General features: G+C 43.3%; 1 protein-coding gene across 2 annotated transcripts; it reads right to left on the bottom strand.

The window, feature by feature from the left end:
• Positions 1-584: 584 nt before the first annotated feature.
• On the bottom strand, positions 585-17,886 carry LOC140741226 (HIG1 domain family member 1C-like). 2 transcript variants are annotated; one of them, XM_073071185.1, is made up of 4 exons: positions 17,717-17,886; positions 15,567-15,666; positions 4,235-4,366; positions 585-800 (listed from the first exon to the last, which is right to left on the bottom strand). In XM_073071185.1, the coding sequence occupies exons 1-4, from the start codon at positions 17,858-17,860 to the stop codon at positions 757-759; spliced, it is 420 nt and encodes a 139-aa protein (XP_072927286.1). In that variant the 5' UTR covers positions 17,861-17,886; the 3' UTR covers positions 585-756. The 2 variants fall into 2 exon arrangements, with proteins under 2 accessions (XP_072927286.1, XP_072927287.1); XM_073071186.1 differs by having other exon boundaries at positions 17,750-17,886.
• Between the last annotated feature and the right edge of the window lie 7,158 nt (positions 17,887-25,044).

Raw genomic sequence — 25,044 nt, 5'->3', positions numbered from 1 at the left:
AAATTTGGCTTTCCAAAGTGAATAACTTCACATTTTTCCGGGCTGAACTCCATCTGCTACTTCTCAGCCCAGCTCTGCATCTTGTCAATGTCCCGTTGTAACCTACGACAATCTACACTATCCACAACTCCACCAAGTTTCATGTCAACTGCAAACTTATTAACCCACCCTTTCACTTCCTCACCCAAGTCAGTTATAAAAATCAGTGCATTGTTAGGTAGGTGGGAGGGGACTGGTCAGACATCAGATTGGGGACTTGAGACTTCAGTAATTGCTGTCAGAATTAATGGAGGAGGGAGAGACTGGGGTGGAAGAGGAGGGCTCCTGCACTACATACCCTACATTCAGGTAAGAAATATTTAGGAGAAGGGGAATCAAACTGAGGGGTGCCAGTGCAATGAAGGATATTGTGTGTGGTAGTGATCAGTTCTGGAGTGGGGACAAGAGCAGTTTCTCCGTACAGTAATCTTAGACAGCACAGGGGTGATGCTTGAGCACTGCTAAATGGCGGGCTTCACTGCAGAGTCACTAACCCCTGAGTTGCTCCGTGGTCCTGGTAATAATGGTCAAACAGCTGGGTGTGCTCACATGTACCACAGGAAGAAAACTTTACTGAAAGCTTCATCTCAATGAAAACACTGTCCGCCTGTCCTCAACATGAAGTATATGCCGCACTTCCAAAGTCCACCGCAGATCCGTTACTTTAGTCGAAGCCTGACTCCAGTCCTTCATTCTGGCCAAGGGTTACTACCCTTGTCATGGCTTCCTGATGTAATCATTATACATGGAGTACAGAACACCTAGAAGAGAAGGAAGCTTACGTTATTGTTTCTGGAATTTTAACATTGGAGTTTGTATTGACTGTAACATTGAACAAAATTCCTAACTTAGGCCCCATTCTATTCATCCGGCTGAGGAATGATCATCAACAGCAACAAACCTTTTATATGGAAAGTCGAGGTCAAACATGATCGTGATATATCCACATTCATCTGAAAATCCGTTCAGATATAGGAAACATCAGATGAACAGTACAGGGACTGGTCCTTTGGCCCACCGTGTCTGTGCTGAGCATGATACCAATTTAAACCAACCCCATCTTCCTCCTGTTCATGTGTCTGTCTAAATACCTCTTAAACATTGCTATTGTATCTGCTTCCTCCACAACCCCTTCCAGTATGTTCCAGCCACCTACCCCTCTTTATCTAAAAAAAGCTTGCCCCACAAATCTCCTTTAAACTTACCCCCTCCCCCCACACCTTAAATCTGTGCCGTCTAGTATTTGACATTTCCACCCTGGGAAAAAGGACTGCTATCTACCCGTCTATGCCTCTAACATCGGGTCTTCCCTCAGATGCTTCAGAGAAAACAATCTAAGTTTATCCAACCTCTCCTTGTAGATCATACTCTCTAATCCAGACAATATCCTGGGAAACCCCTTCTATACCTTCTCCAAAGCTTCCACATCCTGTAATGAGGCAACCAGAACTGCACACAATACTCCCAAGTGCAGCCCAACCAACGTTTTATATAGCTGCAACATGACTTCCGAACTTTTATGCTCAAATCTCCAACTGATGAAGGTTCTTCACCACCTGATCCACCTTTAGGGAGCTATGGACTTGCATTCCAAGATCCCTCTGAACATCAATGCTCCTAGGGGTCCTACCATTTTATGTCAATTTTTCCCTTCTATTTGACCTCACACTTGCCTGGATTAAGCTCTGTCTGCCATTTCACTGCCCACATTTCCAACCGGTCTATATCCTACTTAATCTTTTGACAACCTACCTCAGTGCCTACAACTCCACTAATTTTTGTATTGACTGCAATTATCCCAGCTATTAGGTGAAACCTAATGGAACTGATTAACTTAAAAACAAAGTGGGAGCAGGACCAGTAACCCCCTTACTAGCCAGCTCCAGCATTCATCCAGATCTTAGCTGATCTACCTCAGCACCATCTTCCATCCTATATCCACATCCCTCGATCCACTTAATATCCAGAAACCTATCAATCTCGGTTTAAAATTAACTCAATGATTCAGCATCCAAAGAACAGAACTGCTAAGATTCCTGAAAGTCAGCATCTTTAAATTCCTGGGCATTAACATTTTGGATGACCTGTCCTGGAACATTCCAGTACATGGATCCAATTATAAGGAGAGTACACAGTTCCTCAGAAGAAACATCCTCCGTAATCCATCTTGTCTAAATCAGAATCCGTCTCTGAATCATTTGCCTAAACTTCACCTATCGGGTCATTTAATATACCTGGTGTTCCCAGTGTGGCCTCCTCTACATCAGTGAGACCCAACACAGATTGGGGAACTGCTTCATTCAGCACGTTTGATCAGTCCACCGCAAAAGACAAGATCTCCTCATCCCACATACCCTTTCCATTCAAACATGTCTGTTTGTGACCTCCTCTACCACCGTGATGAGGACATACTCAGGTTGGAGGAGCAACAATTCATATTCTGTCAGGGTAGCCTCCAACCTGATGGCATAAACATCAATTTCTCAAATTTCTGGTAATTACTTCCACCTCTTACTTCCATTCTCCATTCAAGTTACCCTCTCACCCCTTCTCCTCACCTGCCTATCACCTCCCTTTGGTTGCGCTCCTTTATTCTATGGGTTGTAATTATATAAATTACCAACAACAAAGGTAACCAAACTGACTCCTGTGGCCCACTAGTAGACACAGGCTTCCAGTCTATGAAACAATCCTCAACCAACATCCTTTGCTTCCTACCACTGAGCCAATTATGAATCTTCAAATGATGGTAGACGCTGTCCATCAGAATCCCTTCCAGGAATTTACCCACCACTAATGTCAAACTCACTGGTCTGTGGTCTCCTGCTGTTTTTGCTACCCTTTTTAAACAATGGTACCACATTAGCCACTCACTAGTCCTCTAGAACCTCACCTATGGCCAAAGATGAAGCAAAAATCTCTGCAAGGGCCTCCAAATTTCTTCTCTAACTTCCTACGAGGTTGGAGAATGCACCGGGTCGGACCCTGGGATTTTTCCACCTTAATGCACTTTAAGGCCTCCAATGCCTCTTCCCTGCTAATTTGTATGTGGTCCAAGACATTACCACTCCCTTCCTCCATTTTATTAACTTGCATCATTTTCTCCACAGTAAAAACTGAAGAGAAATACTCATTAAAAATCTCTCCCATTTCCTTTGGGTTCACACATAGATAGCCACGCTGATCTTTAAAAAGTGCTATTCTTTCTATGGACATCCTTTCACCCTTAATATACCAAAAGAGTCTTTTTGGTATTTTTCCTCACCTTTCCTGCCAGATCCTTCTCATATCCTCTTCTTTGCCCTCCTAACATTTCTCTTAAGTGCACACTCTGACACTCTAGCCATCAAGAGATTCACTAGTTTCCAAATGCTTATGAGCAGTATACGCCTCCAACTTTTCCTTAATATCTCAGGCTCAATATTTCTCATCAACCAGGGTTCTGAAACATGCCAGCCTTGCTCTTCACCTTAACAGGAACATGCATGCCCTGAACGCTTGACATCACACTTCTAAAGACCTCCCACTTGGCAGCCACTCCTTTCCCCACAAACAATCTTGCCCAGTCAACCACTGCAAAATTCCACCTAATAACTCCAAAATTTTAAGGTTCCAGTTCAGGACTTTAGCTGGTAAACTGGTTGTATTCTCCTCCATAACTATTTTGAAACCAAAAGAACTATGGGCACTGGACCCAAAATACTCACTAATTGACACTTCTGCCACTTGCCCTACCTCATTCTCTGGGAGAATGCCCAATGTTGCACTCTGTCTGGTAGTTCCCTAAATATATTGACCAAGAAAGCTTTTTTGGATCCATTTCACTATTTCCATTCTGATAGATGGAGAAGACAAAGGCCTGAAGAAGAAATAATCTGATAGGAGAGAAGAATGGACCATGGGAGAAAGGAAAAGAGGAGAGACACCAGAGGGAGGTGATATGCCTTTACCTTCTCCACCAATCACCTCCTAGCTTCTCACTTCATTCCCCCTCTCCCATCCACTTACCTTACCCTTTATTTGACTTCACCTTTCACTTTCTAGTTTGTACTCCTTCCCCTCCCCCCCCACATTCTGGCTTTTTCCCCCTTCCATACCAATGCTGATGAAGGGTCTTGGCCCAAAACATTGACACTTTATTCCTTCATATAGATGCTGCCTGACCTGCTGAATTAAGTGAATGTTCATTTCTTACCCAGTGTCATTGCTCCAACTACGAAGCCTTGAGCAGCCACTCTCATGTGGATTAGATGCAGCGACATCTTCTGTTCTGTTTTGCGCAGTCTGTGTAAACCCAATACCACAACAGCAAGACATCCGGCAATGCCTGGCTCAAAGAAAACCACAGAAAATCTAAACACTTGTACAGATGCAATGGAGCAGTATGCTTTTCCCATCCCACAGTGCACAGGTCTTGAGAGCCATCTGGCACCAGTACTACATCTGGCAAGAGACAGATACAATATCAAAATATTCCCTAGCTTCTGTACAAAATGACACTGTAAACTTCATGGCTGCAGGCCAGCTCCCTCAATGCCCAGGTAACATGACAGCAAAGTGACTCACCAAGTTCCAGCTGAAGCTTGTGTTTTCGGCTGAATAATTTGTGTGCAGGAGCAAGAATGTTTATTTGCAGCCCTTTCACTACTCTCCTGTTAGTTACACCCTCAATGCCAGCAGATTCTGAACCAAGCTCCAAACCCCAATCCTAAACCTCACAACCTGCAATCTGCCCCAATGTCCACCTACCCCATTATCAAGCCCCAAAATGGTCCTCCCTCTCAAATGCTGGTAGAGCCCAAAAAGCAAGTGTGAAAGATAAGGTGCAGATGCTTGTGTGTATTTTCAGCCAATGTGTCAAGGAGAAGCCTTGTCAAAGGTTCTTAAAGCCATAGCTACTTAGAATAAACCAAATTATATTCCTATTCAGATCTGGCTTTGTGCACTGAACACAGAAAAGGCAATAGGGGTTCCAACAACAATTCAGCTGTAGAGTTAAGAACTTGCACACCGGATCTAGTTTCTCCCTATCCAAGCTTCTTCCAGTAAAGTTATCCACCCAGTAAATATGTACCTAAAAAGAAAATTTAACATCACATCTCCTCCCAGGGAAGTACTTTTTATATTTATTTATTTTTCAGGATTTGGGAACCACTGGGGTCCTTTTGGTGAAAGTACTCCCACGGTGCTATTGGGGAGGGAGTTACAAGACTTCGATCCAGTGAGGATGAAGGATAAACAACATGTTTCCATGTCAGTTTGGTGAGTGAATTGGAGGAAAACCGGCAGGTGGTGGTGCTCCCCTGTGTCTGCCACCATTGTCCTTCTGGATGGTAGAAGTGGTCAATTTGGGAGGTGTTGTCGGAGTAGTCTGGGTTTTGTAGATGGGGCACACTGCAGTCACCGTGTGCCAGTAGTGGAGGGAGGGAGGATTTGTGGGGGGTGGGGGGGGGGTGCTGACCAAGTGGCTGCTTTGTCCTGTTTAGTGTTGAGCTTCCAGAGTGATTTTCTCTTGTTTGTCCAGGATGGTGTGTTGACTCCCTGGTGCTGGGGTTCAGGATGTCTTGGAGCAGCTGCAGAACATTCTCAAAGCCATAAGTCGTTGTACATTTATTTATTTAACAATCCAGCATGGACTCGGCCCTTCTGACCCTTCGAGCCACACCACCCCAGCAACCCCTGATAAACCCGATTAACCGGAACCTAATCACGGGACAATTTACAATAACTAATTTACCCACCCAGTGTGTCTTTGGACTGTGGAAGATTAGTGGTGAGGGATAAATGGACAAGGGGATCACAGGTCCGTGCAGAAAGCAGGAGGAAGGTAAAAATGTGTTTGGTGCTAAGATCCCGCTGAAGATGTCAGAGGCTGTGGAGAATGATGTACTAGATGTGGAGGCTTATGGGGTGGTAGGTAAGGACAAGAGGAACTCTATACCTGTGATGGCAGCAGGAAGATGGGTGAGCCCAGAAGTCTGGGAAATGGAAGAGATGCAGGTGAGTGAAGCATCAATGGTAGAGGAAGGGAGACTGTGTATGAAGCAGCACAAATGTAGTCATCAATGTAACGCAGGAAGAGTTGGGGAGCATTACCAGGAAATGCTTCGAACATGGACTGTTCCACATAGCTGATGAACAGGCAGGCACAGCTGGTGACCATGTGGGTGCCCTGGCTACACCTTCAGCAATAAAGAAAATCTCTGGGCACACTCCTGAACTCTTGTTTAGCACTGAGTACCAGTTAAAACTAAGTTACTTGTAGGTAGGCACATGGATGAAAGAAAAATTGAGGGCTATGTCACAGGGAAGAGTTAAATTCACCTTGCAGTAGGTTAAAAGGTCAGCACAACATCACGGGGCTGAAGGACCTGGACTGTTCCATGTTCCAAGATAATGGACTGCAGGCCTTACACAGCATTGATCAGCAAAGGATTGCACAGATCGGTAGGGAGAGATGGTGGGACAGAGTTCATGCTCTTTCCCTCCCACTTCCTAAATGAGAAATATCATACAGCAACAAAACTATCCCTATCAGTACTGTACCCCGGTGTTACTCAGTGACAGACCCGTCCCCACCGGTACCGTACCCCGGTATTATACAGTGACAGACCCGTCCCCACCAGTACTGTACCCCGGTGTTACTCAGTGACAGACCCATCCCCACCGGTACCGTACCCCGGTGTTACACAGTGACAGACCCGTCCCCACCGGTACCGTACCCCGGTGTTACAGAGTGTCAGACTCGTCCCCACCGGTACCGTACCCTGGTGTTACACAGCGACAGACCTGTCCCCACCCGGACCGTACCCCGGTGTTACACAGTGACAGACCCGTCCCCACCAGTACCGTACCCCGGTGTTACACAGTGACAGACCCGTCCCCACCGGTACCATACCCCGGTATTACAGAGTGACAGACTCATCCCCACCGGTACCGTACCCCGGTGTTACACAGTGACAGACCCGTCCCCACCGGTACCATACCCCGGTATTACAGAGTGACAGACTCATCCCCACCGGTACCATACCCCGGTGTTACAGAGTGACAGACTCGTCCCCACCGGTTCCGTACTCCGGTGTTACACAGTGATTTACCCGTCCCCACTAGTACAGCACATGTGAATCTGAAGCTGGATTTTGGCCTGTATCTGGACAAGCTCAGAAGATCACACACAGAGCAGGCTGAATGAGTTCTAAGACACACACATGGTCCATACAGTTCCAGACTCCTGTGTGGTCTACCTATGTGAATGTCATTAAGGCACACACAGGTTTTGCACAGCCTCTGTATACTTCCTCTCTATTTAAAATAATACTAATTGAGCCACACACCAGTGGCAATCAAAATTCTTAGTCTACACAGGACATGAAAATTTTTTATGAACAAAATCTGTGAATGCTTGAAATCAGAAGTAAAAATAGAAAACACTAAACATTCAGTAGGTCAGGAAAGACAAACAGTTAACCCCTGCAACTTACACATCCCATCAATTCTCCTTTGATTTTTTTTTGCTCTTTACCTACACTGGCTCTCCACTTGGCCTTGAACCACCTAGGACAACAGCAACACAGTACATATGCTAATGTTTATTGATAACAGCTCAACGTTCAACACAATAATCGTGATCGACATACGACTGGAGACCCTCGGACCTACCTGGAGAGTACCTGAGGAGGAAGGTAAAACTGCGCAAGCGCGGGTAACGTCAGCGGCGAGCGCGGGCTTTAAAAAGCGACCCACTTTCAGGAGCGGGCAGCGGAGTGCGCAGGAGCAGAGTGCTGGGCTTTGGCTCAGCGGGCTTCGGCGCAAGAGGACTTCGACAAGAAGCCTGTTTTTCATTTATTCTGACTAATCTGGGATCAGGTAATGGGGGAGACAGTTAGAGCAGTGGTGTGCTCCGTATGCAGTATGTGGGAGATCAGGGTCAACACAGTTGTTCCTGATGACCACACCTGCAATAGGTGCATCCAGCTGCAGCTCCTATCAGACCGAGTTAGGGAATTGGAGCAGGAGCTGGATGAACTACGCATCATTCGGGAGGCAGAGGCAGAGATAGATAAGAGTTATCGGGAGGCAGTCAGACCGTAAAGACAGGAGGTAGGCAAATGGGTGACAGTCAAGAGAGGCAGGGGGAGCAGACAGAGAGAGAAGAGCACCCCTGTGGCCGTTCCCATCAAAAATAAGTATACCGTTTTGAATACTGTTGGTGGGGATGACCTACCAGGAACAGGCTGCAGTGGTCCTGTCTCTGGCACTGAGGTTTGACCCTTGACTAGGAAGGGGAGGAGGGAAGAGAAGAGAGCGGTATTGATAGGAGATTCTATAGTCAGGGGGGCGGATAGGAGATTTTGTGGGGAAGATCGGGAGTCTCGGATGGTATGTTGCTTCCCTGGTGCCGGGGTCCGAGACATCTCAGATCGGGTGCAGGTTATTCTCAACAGGGAGGGCAAGAATCCAGATGTTGTGGTCCATGTAGGGACCAATGACGTGGGTAGGATGAGTGAGGGGGTCCTGCGTAGGGTGTTCAGGGAGTTAGGTGCGAAGCTGAAGAGCAGGACCTCCAGGGTAACAATCTCAGGATTGCTACCTGTGCCACGTGCGAGTGAGGCAAGGAACAGAAGGATTATACAGATTAATACGTGGCTGAGAGGATGGTGCAGGAGGGAGGGCTTCTGGTTTGTAGATAATTGGGCTTTGATCCAGGGAAGGTGGGATCTGTTCCGAAGGGACGGTTTACACCTGAACAGGAGCGGTACTAACATTCTTGCAGGGAAGTTTGCTAGTGCTTCTTGGGGGGGGGGGGGGGGGTTAAACTAAATTTGCAGGGGGCGGGGATCCAGAATGTGAGAGAGGATAGCCAGAGGAAGAATAAAGGACAGGTGGGGACTACACGGTTCCGGAATATTAAGTGTGTAGTAGAAGAAGGTGGGGCGGAACAAGTGATAAGGAGGACTCATGTACAGAGGGATGGTCTGACGGAACATGGAGTTAAATGTGTTGAAAGAATAAGTAAATTTAGGAAGGACAACAAAATTCTAGGGGCGTATAGCCCGATGGGAGTTCTGGGAGCTGGGTTAAGCACAATAGGCAGCGATTCAAACAGAGAGAGGAGAAATGGGCTAAAAATTCTATATCTGAATGCACGAAGTGTCAGAAATAAGGTGGATGAGCTTGAAGCTCAGGTGCGAATGGGTAACTATGATGTTGTTGGGATAACGGAGACGTGGCTGCAGGGAGATCAGACCTGGGAAATGAATGTTCAAGGGTATATGTGCTATCGTAGGGACAGAAATGTGGGCAGAGGGGGTGGGGTGGCCCTGTTGGTGAGGAATGAGATTCAGTCCTTTGCAAGGGGGGACATAGGGTCAGGAGAAGTAGAGTCTGTGTGGATAGAACTGAGGAACAGTAAGGGCAAAAGGACCCAAATGGGTGTTGTCTACAGGCCACCAAACAGTAGCATGGATATTGGGTGCAAGTTGAATAGGGAGTTAACATTGGCATGTGGCAAAGGTAATGTCGCAGTAGTTATGGGGGATTTCAACATGCAGGTGAACTGGGAGAATCAGGTTGGTGCTGGACCACAGGATAGGGAGTTTGTAGAGTGCCTACGGGATGCATTCTTGGAACAGCTTGTACAAGAGCCGACCAGGGACAAGACTATTCTGGATTTAGTGTTAAGTAATGAACAGGATTTGATAAGCGATCTTGCAGTAAAGGAGCCATTAGGAGGTAGTGATCATAATATGATAAGCTATAATCTGCAATTTGAGAAGGATAAGGGCAGATCGGAGGTGTCAGTGTTGCAGATGAACAGGGGAAACTATGGAGCCATGAGGGAGGAGCTGGCCAAAGTTGACTGGACGGATAGCCTAGCAGAAAAGACAGTGGAACAGCAATGGCAGGTATTCTTGGGAATAATGCACAAGGTGCAAAATCAGTTCATCCCCCAGAGAAGGAAGGATTCAAAGGGGGGAAAGGGGCCACAGTGGTTGACAAAGGAAGTCAGAGATTGCATAGCATTAAAAAAAGGAAGTATGACAGAGCTAAGGTGAGTGGGAGGACAGATGATTGGGAAGTTTTTAAGGAACAACAGAACTTAACTAAAAAGACAATATGGGGAGAAAAAATGAGGTACGAAAGCAAGCTAGCCAGGAATATAAAGGAAGATAGCAAAAGCTTTTTTAGGTATGTGAAGAGAAAGCAGAACAATGTTGGGCCCTTGAAGAATGAATTGGGTGAAATTGTTATGGGAAACAGAGAAATGGCAGAAGAATTTAATGAGTACTTTAGATCTGTTTTCACTAAGGAAGACACAAGCAATCTCCCAGATGTATGGATGGGCCAAGGACATAGGGTAACAGAGGAAATGGAACAGATTGACATTCGGAAGGAAACGGTGATGAGAAGACTGATGGGACTGAAGGCTGACAAATCCCCAGGTCCAGGTGGTCTGCACCCTAGAGTACTAAAGGAGGTGGCCCTGGAAATTGCGGATGCATTGGTAATCATTTTCCAATGATCCTTAGATTCAGGATCAGTTCCTGAGGATTGGAGAATGGCTAATGTTATCCCACTTTTTAAGAAAGGAGGGAGGGAGAAAACAGAGAACTATCGACCTGTCAACCTGACATCGGTGGTGGGAAAGATGCTAGAGTCCATTATTAAGGATGAAATAGTGGCATATCTAGATAGCAGTGATAGGATTGGGCCGAGCCAGCATGGATTTACCAAGGGTAAATCATGCTTGACTAATCTGTTGGAGTTTTTCGAGGATGTAACCAGGAAGTTAGATGGGGGAGATCCAGTGGATGCAGTGTATCTCGATTTTCAGAAGGCATTTGATAAGGTCCCACATAGAAGATTGGTGGGTAAAATCAAAGCTCAGGGCATCGGGGGGAAGGCATTGACATGGATAGAAAACTGGTTGGCAGATAGAAAGCAAAGGGTAGCGGTGAATGGGTGTTTCTCGGAATGGCAGGTGGTGACTAGTGGGGTGCCACAGGGCTCGGTATTGGGACCACAGCTGTTTACCATTTACGTTAACGATTTGGATGAAGGCATAGAAAATAACATCAGCAAATTTGCTGATGATACTAAGCTGGGTGGCAGTGTGACATGTGATGAGGATGTTAGGAGAATTCAGGGTGACTTGGATAGGCTGGGTGAGAGGGCAGATACTTGGCAGATGGCGTTTAATGTGAATAAGTGTGAGGTTATCCACTTTGGGAGTAAGAACAGGAAGGCAGATTATTATCTGAACGGTGTAGAGTTGGGTAAGGGAGAAATACAAAGAGATCTCGGAGTCGTTGTTCATCAGTCACTGAAGGTGAATGAGCAAGTGCAGCAGGCAGTGAAGAAGGCTAATGGAATGTTGGCCTTTATTACAAAGGGAATTGAGTACAAGAGCAAGGAAATCCTCTTGCATTTGTACAGAGCCCTGGTGAGACCACACCTGGAGTATTGTGTACAGTTTTGGTCTCCAGGGTTAAGGAAGGACATCCTGGCTGTGGAGGAAGTGCAGCGTAGATTCATGAGGTTAATTTCTGGGATGTCTGGACTGTCTTACGCAGAGAGATTAGAGAGACTGGGCTTGTACACGCTGGAATTAAGGAGATTGAGAGGGGATCTAATTGAAACATATAAGATTATTAAGGGATTGGACAAGATAGAGGCAGGAAATATGTTCCAGATGCTGGGAGAGTCCAGTACCAGAGGGCATGGTTTGAGAATAAGGGGTAGGTCATTTAGGACAGAGTTAAGGAAAAACTTCTTCTCCCAGAGAGTTGTGGGGGTCTGGAATGCACTGCCTCAGAAGGTAGTGGAGGCCAATTCTCTGGATGCTTTCAAGAAGGAGCTAGATAGATATCTTATGGATAGGGGAATCAAGGGATATGGGGACAAGGCAGGAACTGGATATTGATAGGAATTGATCAGCCATGATCTCAAAATGGTGGTGCAGGCTCGAAGGGCCAAATGGTCTACTTCTGCACCTATTGTCTATAATAATCCCCTCAGTACTAATCGATAAGCTTCCCAACCTGTATCTTTGTACCTCCCTCTGCAACTGGATCCACAACTATCTCATCACTGACTGGGAGACCACAGTCACTGCAGATTGGAAATAACATCCCCTCCTCGCTGACAATCAACACCAGCACACATCAGTGCTTAGCTCACTGCTCTACTCTCTCTACACCCATGACTGTGTGGCCAGGCACAGCTCAAACACCATCACTGATGACACAATGATTGTTGGCAGAATCTCAGATGATGATGCATACAAGAGGTGAGATAGATCAGCTGGTTGAGTGGTTCACAACTGCCTTGCACTCAGTGTCAGTCAGACCAAGAAACTGATTGTGAACTTCAGTAAGTCGTGGGAACACACTCAAGTCCTCATTGAGTCCCTTTGCACCTCAGATTTTTGAATTCTCTCCCCATTTAGAAAATTGTCTACACTTTTATTCCTTCTGCAAAAGTGCATGACCATACACTTCCCGACACTGTATTCCATCTGCCAATTCTTTGTCTATTCTCCTAATCTGTCTAAATCCTTCTGCAGCCTCCCTGCTTCCTCAAAACTACCTGTCCCTCCACCTATCTTCGTATCATCTGCAAACTTGGCCATAAAGCATTCAATTACAACACGTACAACACGCTGGAGGAACTCAGCAGGTCGGGCAGCATCCGTGGAAGAAGATGTGGCGGAGACGGAGGAACTGGGAATAGGGAATAGAATTTTTGCATTTGGCAGGGTGGGAAGAGGTATAGTCGAGGTAGTTATGAGAGTCAGTGGGTTTATAGAAGATGTCAGTGGACAGTCTGTCTCCAGAGAATCTCCGCAGCATCTGCTCCCAAGATAAGACTTTCCATTCCAGGACATCTCAAATGTCCTCCTTCTTTAAGGATCGTGGTTTCCCTTCTGCCGTCATCAATGATGCCCTCATCTCCTCCATTTCCCGCACTTCAGCCCTCACCCCATTCTCCCGTCACCACAACAGGGACCAAGTTCCCCTTGTCCTCACCTACCACGACACTAGCCTCCGAATCAAGCATATTATCCTCTGCAACTTCTGCCACCTTCAACAGGATCCCACCACTAAGCACATCTTTCCCTCTCTATCCCTCTCCACTTTTCACAGGGGTCATTCCCTCTGCGACTGCCTGGTCCACACGTCCCTCCCCACAGTTCTCCCACCTGGCACCTATCCCTGCAAGCATAAGTGCTACACCTGTCCCTACACCTCCTCTCTTACCACCATTCAGGGCCCCAAACAGTCCTTCCAGGTGAGGCAACACTTCACTTATGAGTCTGTTGGAGTCATCTATTGCATCCGGAGCTCCCGGTGTGGCCTCCTCTACATCAGCGAGACCCGACGTAGATTGGGGGACCGCTTCATCGAGCACCTCCGCTCCATCCACCACAACAGACAGGATCTCCCAGTTGCCACCCACTTCAACTCTGCTTCACATCTCCATTCGGATATGTCCATACATGGCCTACTCTACTGCCATGAGGAGGCCAAACTCAGGTTGGAAGAGCAACACCTCATATACCGTCTGGGTAGTCTCCAGCCCCTTGGTATGAACATCGAATTCTCCAACTTCCGGTAATTCCCTCCCTCTCCCTTCCCCCATCCCAGTTTCACTCTGCCTCCTCCTCCAGCTGTCTATCACCTCTCTCATGATTCTGCCTTCTTCTACTACCCTTAGTGCTTTCCCCTTACATTCCTTCTTCACCTTTCCTGCCTATCCCCTCCCTGCTTCCCCTTGATCTTTCCTCTTACTGGTTTTTCACCTGGCACCTACCAGCCTTCTCCTTCTCACCCTCCCCCCACCTTCTTTATAGGGCCCCTGCTTTTGCTGTCCTCTTTTTGGACATGTTGTCTTATTACTATCATCAAGGAAGTGATACAGAAACCACTTCCCCTCTTGCCATGAGATTTCTGAACAGACAACAAACTCATGAACACTACCTCACTATCTTTTGCTCTCATTTTGCACTACAGTACTTATTTAATATTTTATATACACTCAATGGCCACTTGATTAGATATCTCCTGTAACTAATAAAGTGGCCACTGAGTATACAGTACGCTTGTGGTCTTCTGCTGCTGTAGCCTATCTACTTCAAGGTTCAACATGTTGTGCGTTCAGAGATACTCTTTTGTACACAACTGTTGTAATGCATGATTATTTAAGTTACTGTTGCCTTCCTGTCAGCTTGAACCATTCTGATCAATCTCCTCTGACCTTTCTCATTTACAAGGTGTTTTCACCCACAGAACTGCCAGTCACTGGATGTGTTTTTATTGTTTTTCACACCATTCTCTGTAAACTCTAAAGATTATTCTGCATGAAAATCGTAGGAGATCAGTAGTTTCTGAGAGACTCAAACCACCTCATCGGGCACCAAAAATCATTTCACGGTCACTTCAGTCATAATTCTTCACCATTCTGATGTTTGGTCTGAACAACAACTGAACCTCTAGAGTTATAATCTAGTGCAGGGGTTCCCAACCTGGGGTCCACAGGTCCCTCAATTAATGGTTGGGGTACATGGCAAAAAAAAGGTTGAAAACCCTTGCACTAGACCATGTCTGCATGCTTTTATGCATTGAGTTGCTGCTCATGATGGACTGATTAGATATTTGGATTAACGAGGAGGTGTGTGGGTGTACTTCATAAAGTGGACAGTGAGTATAGATTTTGTATTACAATTTAATGGTATATTTTATAAGATCATAAGACCATGAGATATAGGAGCAGAGTTAGGCCATTTGGCCCATCGAGGCTGCTCTGTCATTTCATCATGGCTGATCCAATTTTCCTCTCAGCCCCAGTCTCCTGCCTTCCCGCCATATCCCTTCATGCCCCGACCAATCAAAAATCTATCAACCTCTGCCTTAAATATATATACAGACTGCACCTCCACAGCTGACTGTGGCAACAAATTCCACAGACTCAACACTCTCTGACCGAAGAAATTTCTCCTCATCTCAGTTCTAAAAGGACGCCCCTCTATTCTGAGGCTGTGCCCTCTGATCTTAGAGGCTCCCACCACAGGAAACATCCTCTCCATATCCACTCACTCTATCAAGGCCTTTCACCATTCAATAAGTTTTAATTAGGTCACCCCTCATTCTTCTGAGGGCAATTTATGTATTGCACTGCACAGCCACCACAAAACAAATTTCACAACATATGTCATTGACAATAAAACTGATTCTGATACTAAGGAGTAGTTTACAACAGTCAATTAACTTCCCAGCACACGTTTTGGATGTGAGAGGAAACCAGAGCACTCAGGTGGTCAAAGGGGAGATTGTGAAGACTCCACACAGACAGTGCAGGAGGTCAGGGTTGAACCCAATGCACTGGAGCTGTGAGACATTAGCTCTACATGTTCAAAGTTAATTCTGCTTCTCCTTTCACAGATGCTGCTTGGCCTATTAAGAATTTTAACTTTTTTTTTGTTTTTGCATTTATTAATTGATCATTTTATGACCCAAATAGACTCATACCTATCGGAACGAATGGTGATTCCTTTGACTTTCGCAGAAGCTTAGAACTTTCATTGTCATCCTGAGATGAGGACCAAGAATTATTTGATGATGACATTATCTACTAAGAAAGAAAGTTGAGTTAATAAAATAGAGAAAATACTGAAAGAGAAAAAAATCAAGAAGCCCATGGACTATAGGAAGATAGTTAACTTTATCTGCTCAGTACAATTATGAACTCCAGGAGGAGAGAGTGAATTATTTTGGAGAAAATATGGGAGCCTACACATCTGCAGAGAGTTTGCTCAGTTGATGATCCCACAAGAATGATTCCAGAAATGGAAGACTTAACGTATGAGAAGCATTGATGTCTCTGGGTCTGTACTTTGGAGTTTAGAAAAATGAGGGGGAGTGATCTCATTGAAACTGATTGAATATTGAAAGGTCTGGATAGAGTGGATGTGGAGAAGATGTTTCCTACAGTGGGTGAGTCTAGGACCAGAGGGCACAGCTGCAGAATAGAGGGACATCCATTTAGAACAAAGACGAGACAGAATTTTTTTTAGCCAGTGTGTGGTCAATCTGTGGAATTCATTGGCATGTACAGCTGTGGAGGCCAAGTCATTGAGTATACTTAAAGCATAGGTTGATCGGTTCTTGATTAGTCAGGGTGTCAAAGGTTACAGGGAGAAGGCAGGAGAATGGGGTTGAGAGGGATGATAAATCGTCTATGATGGAATGGCAAAACAGACTGGTTGAGCCGAATGGCCTAATTCTGCTCCTGTGTCTTATGGACCCAGCAACACACTGCAATTGTGTCCTGTAAAGTAATTGTTTAAATCCATATTTACTTCTCTCCTTCTAAATATCTTAACTATTAAGATAAAAATTGCCATTATAATATCCGTGTCTCTTTTTATTGCGACTCTTAGGTGAAGAAACAAAGCCCCTCAGTAAGGTTAAAAAGAACAATAAGTAGGAGAGAAATGCAGAAATAAACTAAATAACCGGAGCTTATTGACAGCAAGGCTGTGTTTGAAATCCTTTAGACCGTGGAAGAAGGGAATACTAAGCATCAAGTTTAGTGGACGCAGCAGGTTGTTCAACTACATTACGGGCCATGACCCTTTAGATGGCCATTTCTTGGAGCTGTAATAAAACCCATGATTAATTCATTGAGAGTGAGGATTGTCTGTTGAATGGTTTTCCCTGTGGGAAATAGCATAGTAGAACATGATGATGTACATAATAGAATCACCTACCACATCCATCCTGTAGTGTGATGACTGGAACTGTACACAATACTCCAAGTGTAGTCTAACCAATGTTTTGTACACTTGCAACATGACAACACAATACCTATACTCAATACCTCAGCCTATGAAACATGCCATTTGCATTCTCACCATCATATCCACCTGAAGGCATTAAGTTTAAGAGTTGGCGAGCTTTCCACACAAGGAGTGATACATACATGGAACGAGCTGTCAATGGAAGTGTTAGAGCCAGGTACAATTAGAAGGTGTAAAGACCTTTGGACACAGATAGGAAAAGACCAAAGGTAATGAGACAAATGCAGGAAAATGGGATTAGCGTCACAGTCGGCATGGATGATGGGGCCGAAGACCCTTCTTCCCCTTTCTTTTCCAGTGCTGATGAAGAGACCTGGTCCAAAATGTCCACTGTTTATTCCCCTCCAGAGTATTGCCTGACCTGCCGAGTTTCTCCTGCATTTTTGTGTGTTGCGTTGAAATGGATAGAATGTACTGAATGTGAGTAGAAGAGGCATCCCTTTACTCATGGTTCATTAATTAGTTTTTCTTTTAAGTTTAATTTGGAAAGCCAATATTGAGCCCGTAAGAGCTTGTGAGACCGAATGCAGCAGAGAGACACCATTACATATCAATAGTACAGAAACACATATAAAATGCATTTTCTTCGTCTTGTTAATTTAACGCAGCAATCAAAAACAAAAATGCAAGGTTGGAGAAGGGAAATATGTTAAAGGCCGGCGGGATTCCTGGCGCTGTGGGAGCGGGGAATTGATGCTGAATGACACCGGAGTTCAGGGGACGTGTCAAGGTGGTCGGGTGGGGGGGGGGGGGGGGTTCAGGCAGGGATCTTGTATCGCAAAAAAAGTAGAAAATGATATAATAATAACGGCGATCTACATCATAAGCAAACCACACGCTGTGCGCTCCAACCCTTAGTGATGTCTCACTGCTGGAGATCCGCGCCTCCTTCTCCCGGGGCCTTCCGTCGCTTCTCCCCCGATCCTCGATATGAACCTGCCCACGGTCGCCCGGCCGCCGCATCACCCCTCTCTCTTCGCTGATGCCCTTCCTATGACTCTGTTGCTAGGAAACGATTCACGCAGCGTCATCAGCACCAGCGATCGATTGGTTGGTCGACAGTTCGGGCCCCCTCCTTCTCCCCGCCATCTGCGGGCTTCATCATGGTGGTGCCTGTCGGCCTTCGACGCTGGCAAAGATCAAGTCCACACAGCAGCACCCGACCCCACTGAGTTTATCATATCCATAATCTGTAAGCAGATTATGAGAACAACTGGAACAGGAGTAGGATGTTGCTATATGTCTGTTTGGCCCTTCAAGCATCCTCCACCATTGAGCTCAATTTCTTGTACTCCCTATATCCTACGAGTCGCTTAATATGTAGAAACCCATTAACCTGTTTGGAACGAACTCAGTGACAGCTTCCACAGCCCACCAGTGTAAAGAATCATCACCTTCTGATGAAGACATTTCTCATCAATCCTAAATGGCCATCCCTTATTCCTAGACTGACCCTTTGTTCCGGACTCCTCAGCTAGGGGAAACATGCTCTCCTCACCCAGCCTGCAGAACCCTCCAAAATGTGTAAATTTCAAAGAGATCGCCTCGCATCCTTCTAAACTGTAGAAAATATAGAGTCAGTCTATTCAACCCCACCTCGTACACCAAACCTACCATTGCTGGTCTGAAGAATTTGCACTGCACTCACTCTATAGCAAATATTATCCTTACTTAGAAAAAGTCCAAAAGTATCCACAATACTTCAGAAACAGAAAATCTGCAAATGCTGAAAATCCAAGCAACACACACAAAACGCTGAAGGGACTCAGCAGGCCAGGCAGCATCAATGGAAAAGAGTACAGTCGGTGTTTCAGGCCGAGACTCTTCAATAGGTTTGGAGAAAAAAAGATGAGGAGTCAGTTAGAAGGGGGGGGGGGGGAGGGAGAGAGAAACACAAGGTGATAGGTGAAACTGGGAGGGAGGAGGGTGAAGTAAAGAGCTGGGAAGTTGATTGGTGAAAGAGATACAGGGCTGGACAAGGGGGAATCTGAAAGGCCAAATTGACATGCTATGTATCCTTCCTGGGAACATGTCCTTGCCACCAGCTTGTATTACATGGCTTCCAGATTCATTTTAAGGCCTCAAGATTTGGCCTATCAGATTCCCCCTTTTCCAGCCATGTATCTCTTTCACCAATTTCCCAGCTTTTCACTTCATCCTTCCCCCTCCAGGTTTCATTTATCACCTTGTGTTTCTCCCTCCCTTCCCTCCACCTTTTAAATCTACTTTTCATCTTTTTTTCTCCAGTCCTGCTGAAGGGTCTCGGCCTGAGACGTCAACTGTACCCTTTTTTATAGATGCTGCCCGGCCTGCTGAGTTCCTCCAGCATTTTGTGTGTGTCACAATACTTAAGATGTGGTTTTACTCTAGGCGAATCCTTTAAAAGCCTTTGTGATCGATCTATTCAACGGAACAGATAGCTGTTTATCTGAGTTAAAACTAGCAGATGAGCAAGTGGAAGGGTTGAGAAGGTAGAGGTTTGGTCAAGTAAGACTGAAAGGAAGAACAGGCAGGACCAGGTTAATGAATGCAGTTGGTGCTGATGGGCTAAAATGTATTTATTTCAATGCAACGTGGATTAAATGTTAAGTACATAGAAAATAGAAACAGGCCTTTTGGTGCATAATGTTAAACCAGTAATTAAACATCTAAACTCATCCTTTCTACCAACATGCTGTCCATATTCCCTGCACATTCATGTGCTTGTCTAAGAGCTTCTTAAATGCCTCTGTGACACTTGTCTCCACTACCACACTAGGCGGCACATACCAGGTTCCCACCTCCCATTTTGTGAAAAAAAATCCACCCCACACATCTTTGAACTTACACCCTCGCATCTTAAATGCATGCCCTCAAATATATGATATTTTGATGCAGGGAAAAAAAGATACCAACTATCTACTCTATCTATACCACTAACAATCGTATAAATTTCTATCAGGTGGAGACCTCTGCGTACACTGCTCCAGAGAAAACAAACCAAGTGTGTCCAATCTCTCTTTACAGCACATGCCCTCTAATCCAGGCAGCATCCTGGTGAACCTCTTTGCACCCTCTCGAAAGCCCCCACATCCTTCCTGTAATGGGGCCACCAGAATTGAAAGCAATACTCCGGATGTGGCCTAACATAACTTATGGACTCTTGAACTCAGTTCCTCGACAAATGAAGGCAAGTAATAAATGTTTTTTTTTTAACCACCCTATCAAGTTGTGCAGCTATTTTCAGGGAGCTATGGAAATGGGGCTCAATATCCTTTGGCACATGAACACTGTTAAGGGTCCTGCCATTAACAGTGTACTGTCTCTTTACATTTCACCTCCCAAAGTACAATACCTCATACTTAGCCGGATTAAACTCCTCTGCCATTTTTCCACCTATATTTGCAAATTGTCTATATCTTCTGCAGTCTTTACACTATCCACAACACCACAGATCTTCATTTCATTTGACAATTTACTAACCCACCCATCCACATTTTCATCCAGGCCATTTATATATATCACATACAGCAGAAGTCCCAGTACAGATCTCTGTTGAATACCATTGGTCACAGACTTCCAGCCAGTATATCCCATCAAACACTGCTCTCTGTCTTTCATGGGTAATCCAATTCTGAATCCTAATGGCCAGGTTACTATGGATCCCATGCACCTTAACTTTCTGGATGAGCTTCCCATGAGGATCTTGTCAAATACTTTGCTGAAATTCATATAGACAACATCCACAGCTCTACTTTCAAAGTTCAAAGTGCACTTATTATCAAAGTATGGATGTGTTATACATCCTTGAGTTTCATCTCCTAAAAGGCTGCCACGAAACAAAGCAACCCAAAATAACCCATATAAAAAACACTGGTTAGATCCAAGCCCACCCAAACTCTTCCGAATAAATCAGCTTCTCTCATTAACTCTTTTATGATTGATTCAGCTATTTGTGAAATTTGGCGTTTTTTACACCCTAACGACAAAGAGTTTTCATACTTTTCCCATGTTTACCATAATTACTCAAGAATTGATTACTTTTTCATTGATCACCATTTACTTACAGATGTTATGGATTGTAAATATGACTCTATTACCATATCTGATCATGCACCTTTGAAGTTATCTATTAAGATGACGGATTCATATATTAATACTAAAGGTTGGAAGTTTAATCCTGTTTTATTGCAAGATTCTGACTTTGTCAACTTTATTAAACAGCAAATTGATTTGTTTTTCTCAACAAATTTTACAGCAGAGATCTCTAGTGGAACTTTGTGGGATACTTTTAAGGCATATATTCGTGGACAGATTATTTCATATTCTGCTTTAGTTAGGAAACGAACTAATTCTAAAATATTAACACTAGTTGATAAAATCAAAGCAATTGACAAGATTTATTCAATGACCCCTAGCAAAGAACTTTATAAAGAAAGAGTGGAACTTCAAATGGAGCATAGCTTACTATTATCCTCCTCGATTGAGAGTCAGTTAATTAACTCAAAAGCCCAATTCTATATATATGGAGATAAGTCTGGTAAATTACTAGCTAACCAATTGAAAATTGTTTCGGATAAACGACAGATTACTAGGATTCGTAAACAAGATGGTACTTTGACGATAGATCACAAAGAGATAAATAAAGCCTTTCAAGATTTTTATAATTCCTTATATCAATCAGATTGTACTAAGGACTCTTCTATAATAAATGAATTTTTAAGGAAATTGAATATTCCAAAAGTAACTGTTGAGGATAGTGTTACGTAACCCCGTAACCAGGTAACTTACCAGCAAAGATAGCGGGATCAGCTGAGTCGGATGCTACTATTTTCAAACGTTTTATTCAAAAAAAGGGCACAAACGTATGGTTAATACAAAACATTCAGATCACATACATCGTCAAAACTCAATCTAAAACACCGGTGTAACAATAATCAATCAGAAATAAGCTCTATAGTTGTCTAGGGGTAATACTGAGTCCAATTGAAATATAAAGAGTCACTCAGAAGTTTGCAGGCTTTTCCCTTTTGGGAACCACTGGGGTTTTCACATTGGAGAGAGAGAGATGGTTTAGAAAAGATAAACACTTGCCCATTGTCTTTACAGAGCAAATCCTTGGAATCAGGGGAGCAGACTTCCCCGTTGTTATTTAAAAGCAGTCTTCCGTTGGTTCTAGCCACAGATTCAACATTTGGAATCTAACGCACGTGGCTTCCTTCAAAATGGCTTCCCGCTCCCACGGGAATCGGTATCGTGCTTCCTGGGTGTCTCCTTGGTGCGTCTGAGGGTTCCCCCCCTCAGACCCTCCTTTATACTTCTTCACGGGATCGCAGGTGTCAATCAAGGTTGCAGGTAATGCGATCTCTCTCTCAACCAGCCCACTTTGCCCGAGGGCTTTTCACGTGGTCTCCATGAGACAATAGTCAATGTCGCCTTTATTCTGCTTCTTGGGAGAATGTGGTCTTCCGCACGTCTCCCTCTCTCTCTCCCATTTTCCTGTGTCTATTCAGCACGTCTCTTTCTCTCTTGGGTCAGTTGACCCCCCCTCGACTAGGGCTCTTGCGATTCTCACAAAGGAGGGGGCCAAGGGCATAACAATAGTGTATTTTTGGATACACCTATTACGGAGTCTGAAATAGAAAAGGCTATTTTTTCAATGAATTCGGGTAAAGCTTCTGGTCCAGATGGTTTTTCTACAGAATTTTTAAAATCTTTTTCTTCCATACTTTCTCCTTGGCTTTGTAAAATTTTTAAAGATGCATTAAGTATAGGTAAACTACCACAATCTTTTTATGAAGCTTCTATTTCTTTAATTCTTAAAAAAGATAAAGGCCCTACTGAATGCGCATCCTATCGGCCTATATCCTTGTTGAATACGGATTTTAAGATTTTTAGTAAAATTTTGGCTATTAGATTAGAAAATATATTACCTCGAATTATTTCTGAAGATCAGACTGGATTTATTAAAAATCGCTATTCATCTTTTAACATTAGAAAATTAATTAATATTATTTATACCTCTTCATCTAAAATACCAGAATGTGTCATTTCTTTAGATGCCGAAAAAGCATTTGATAGAGTCGAATGCCCATATTTATTTAATACAATGCAACATTTTAATTTTAGTTCAAAATTTATATCATGGATTAAATTAATATACCATAAACCCTTAGCTTCGGTTTTTACCAATAATCAAAGATCCCCTTTTTTTCAGCTATTTCGTGGTACAAGGCAAGGTTGTCCTTTAAGTCCTTTATTATTTGACATTGCTTTAGAACCCTTGGCTATAGCTATTCGTGAATCACCCAATATTTTCGGTATTACCCGTGGGGAGACGACGTATAAGGTATCATTATATGCGGATGACTTGTTATTATATATATCTGACCCTGAAAGATCTATTCCTGCTATTTCTTCTTTGCTCGCTCAATTTAGTAACTTTTCTGGTTATAAATTGAATTTTAATAAGAGTGAACTATTTCCATTAAATATGCATGTTCCAATTTATAATCATGTACCATATAGAATTGTTACAGATTATTTTACTTATTTAGGTATTAAAATTACTAAAAACATAAAGATTTCTTTAAAATTAATTTTCTACCTTTAATCGATCAAATTAAGCAACTTGCTAATAGGTGGTCTCCATTATCTTTGTCTTTGGTAGGCAGAGTTAATGCCATTAAGATGATGATACTACCTAAATTTTTATATTTATTTCAAGCATTACCAATTTTTATTCCTAAATCTTTTTTTGATATGGTTGACTCTAAAATATCTTCGTATTTGTGGCAGAACAAAAATCCTAGACTAGGCAAAAAATATTTACAGAAGCCTAAGAAGGAGGGTGGCTTGGCTCTACCAAACTTAAGATTTTACTATTGGGCAGTTAATATACGGTATTTAATATTCTGGACACAAGAATCAACTACAGCTGCTTGCCCACAATGGGTAAATTTGGAATGTAAATCTGTGCAAGATTTTTCACTGATCTCAATCTTAGGATCTTCACTTCCTTTTTCGTTATTCAAAATGAATAAACAGATAACTAATCCCATAGTCAAGTATACATTACGAATTTGGTTTCAATTTCGTAAATTTTTTGGCTTGAATAAGTTTATGCTGTCATGTCCTATAATATCTAACTACTTCTTTTGGCCTTCATCTATAGATCAAGCTTTTCTTTTATGGAAAACAAAAGGTATAACATATTTTCGTGATCTGTTTTTGGATGATAACATTATGTCCTTTGAACAGCTATCTAATAAATATAATTTACCTAAAACCCATTTTTTTAGATATTTGCAAGTCAGAAATTTTCTGTATAATGAATTAAAGTCTTTTTCAAAAGAATGTCCATTGGACATTACAGAAAGAATTTTAGCCCTCAATCCTTGTCAAAAGGGTTTAGTAGCTATCATTTATAATATGATTATGAGTGTACAGCCAGATGTATCAGAAAAAATTAAGAAGGAATGGCAAGAAGAATTGCACTGTCCTATATCTACTGAGCAATGGGAAAAAATTTTATCATTGGTAAATTCGTCCTCTATTTGTGCTAAACATGCCCTAATACAATTTAAGGTTGTACATAGAGCTCACATGTCTAAAGATAAACTTGCTCGATTTTATTCTTATGTTAATTCAACCTGTGACAGATGTCATTCTGATGTTGCTTCATTGACTCATATGTTTTGGTCTTGTCCTTGTTTACAAAATTATTGGAAAGATATTTTTAATATTATTTCAAGAGTTTTAAATATCAATTTCCAACCGCATTCTTTTACTGCAATTTTTGGTTTACCAATGATAGATAATAATCGTCTATCCGCTTCATCTCAACGATTGATTGCATTTGTTACATTAATGGCTAGAAGATCTATTTTACTGAATTGGAAAGAAATTAACCCTCCAACTGTATTTCAGTGGTTTTCTCAAACTATTTCTTGTCTGAGTTTAGAAAAAATTAGAAGTGTGATTTTTGATTCTTCAGTTAAATTTGAGGAAACTTGGGGACCATTTATTCAACATTTTCATATGAGTTAAATGGTCTGATCCTAAACCTTACTGTTATTATCCTTAATTATTTGGATGGAGGTTCGGAGTTATCGGCACTACTGTATGTATTTAACATTATGCAATTGCCCATGTTGGTTAGTTTTTTT

This window comes from Hemitrygon akajei, chromosome 18, assembly GCF_048418815.1.
Source record: "Hemitrygon akajei chromosome 18, sHemAka1.3, whole genome shotgun sequence".
Lineage (NCBI taxonomy): Eukaryota > Metazoa > Chordata > Chondrichthyes > Myliobatiformes > Dasyatidae > Hemitrygon > Hemitrygon akajei.
The sequence above is the reverse complement of the archived record's forward strand: the minus strand, read 5'-3'. Positions and strand labels throughout refer to the sequence as shown.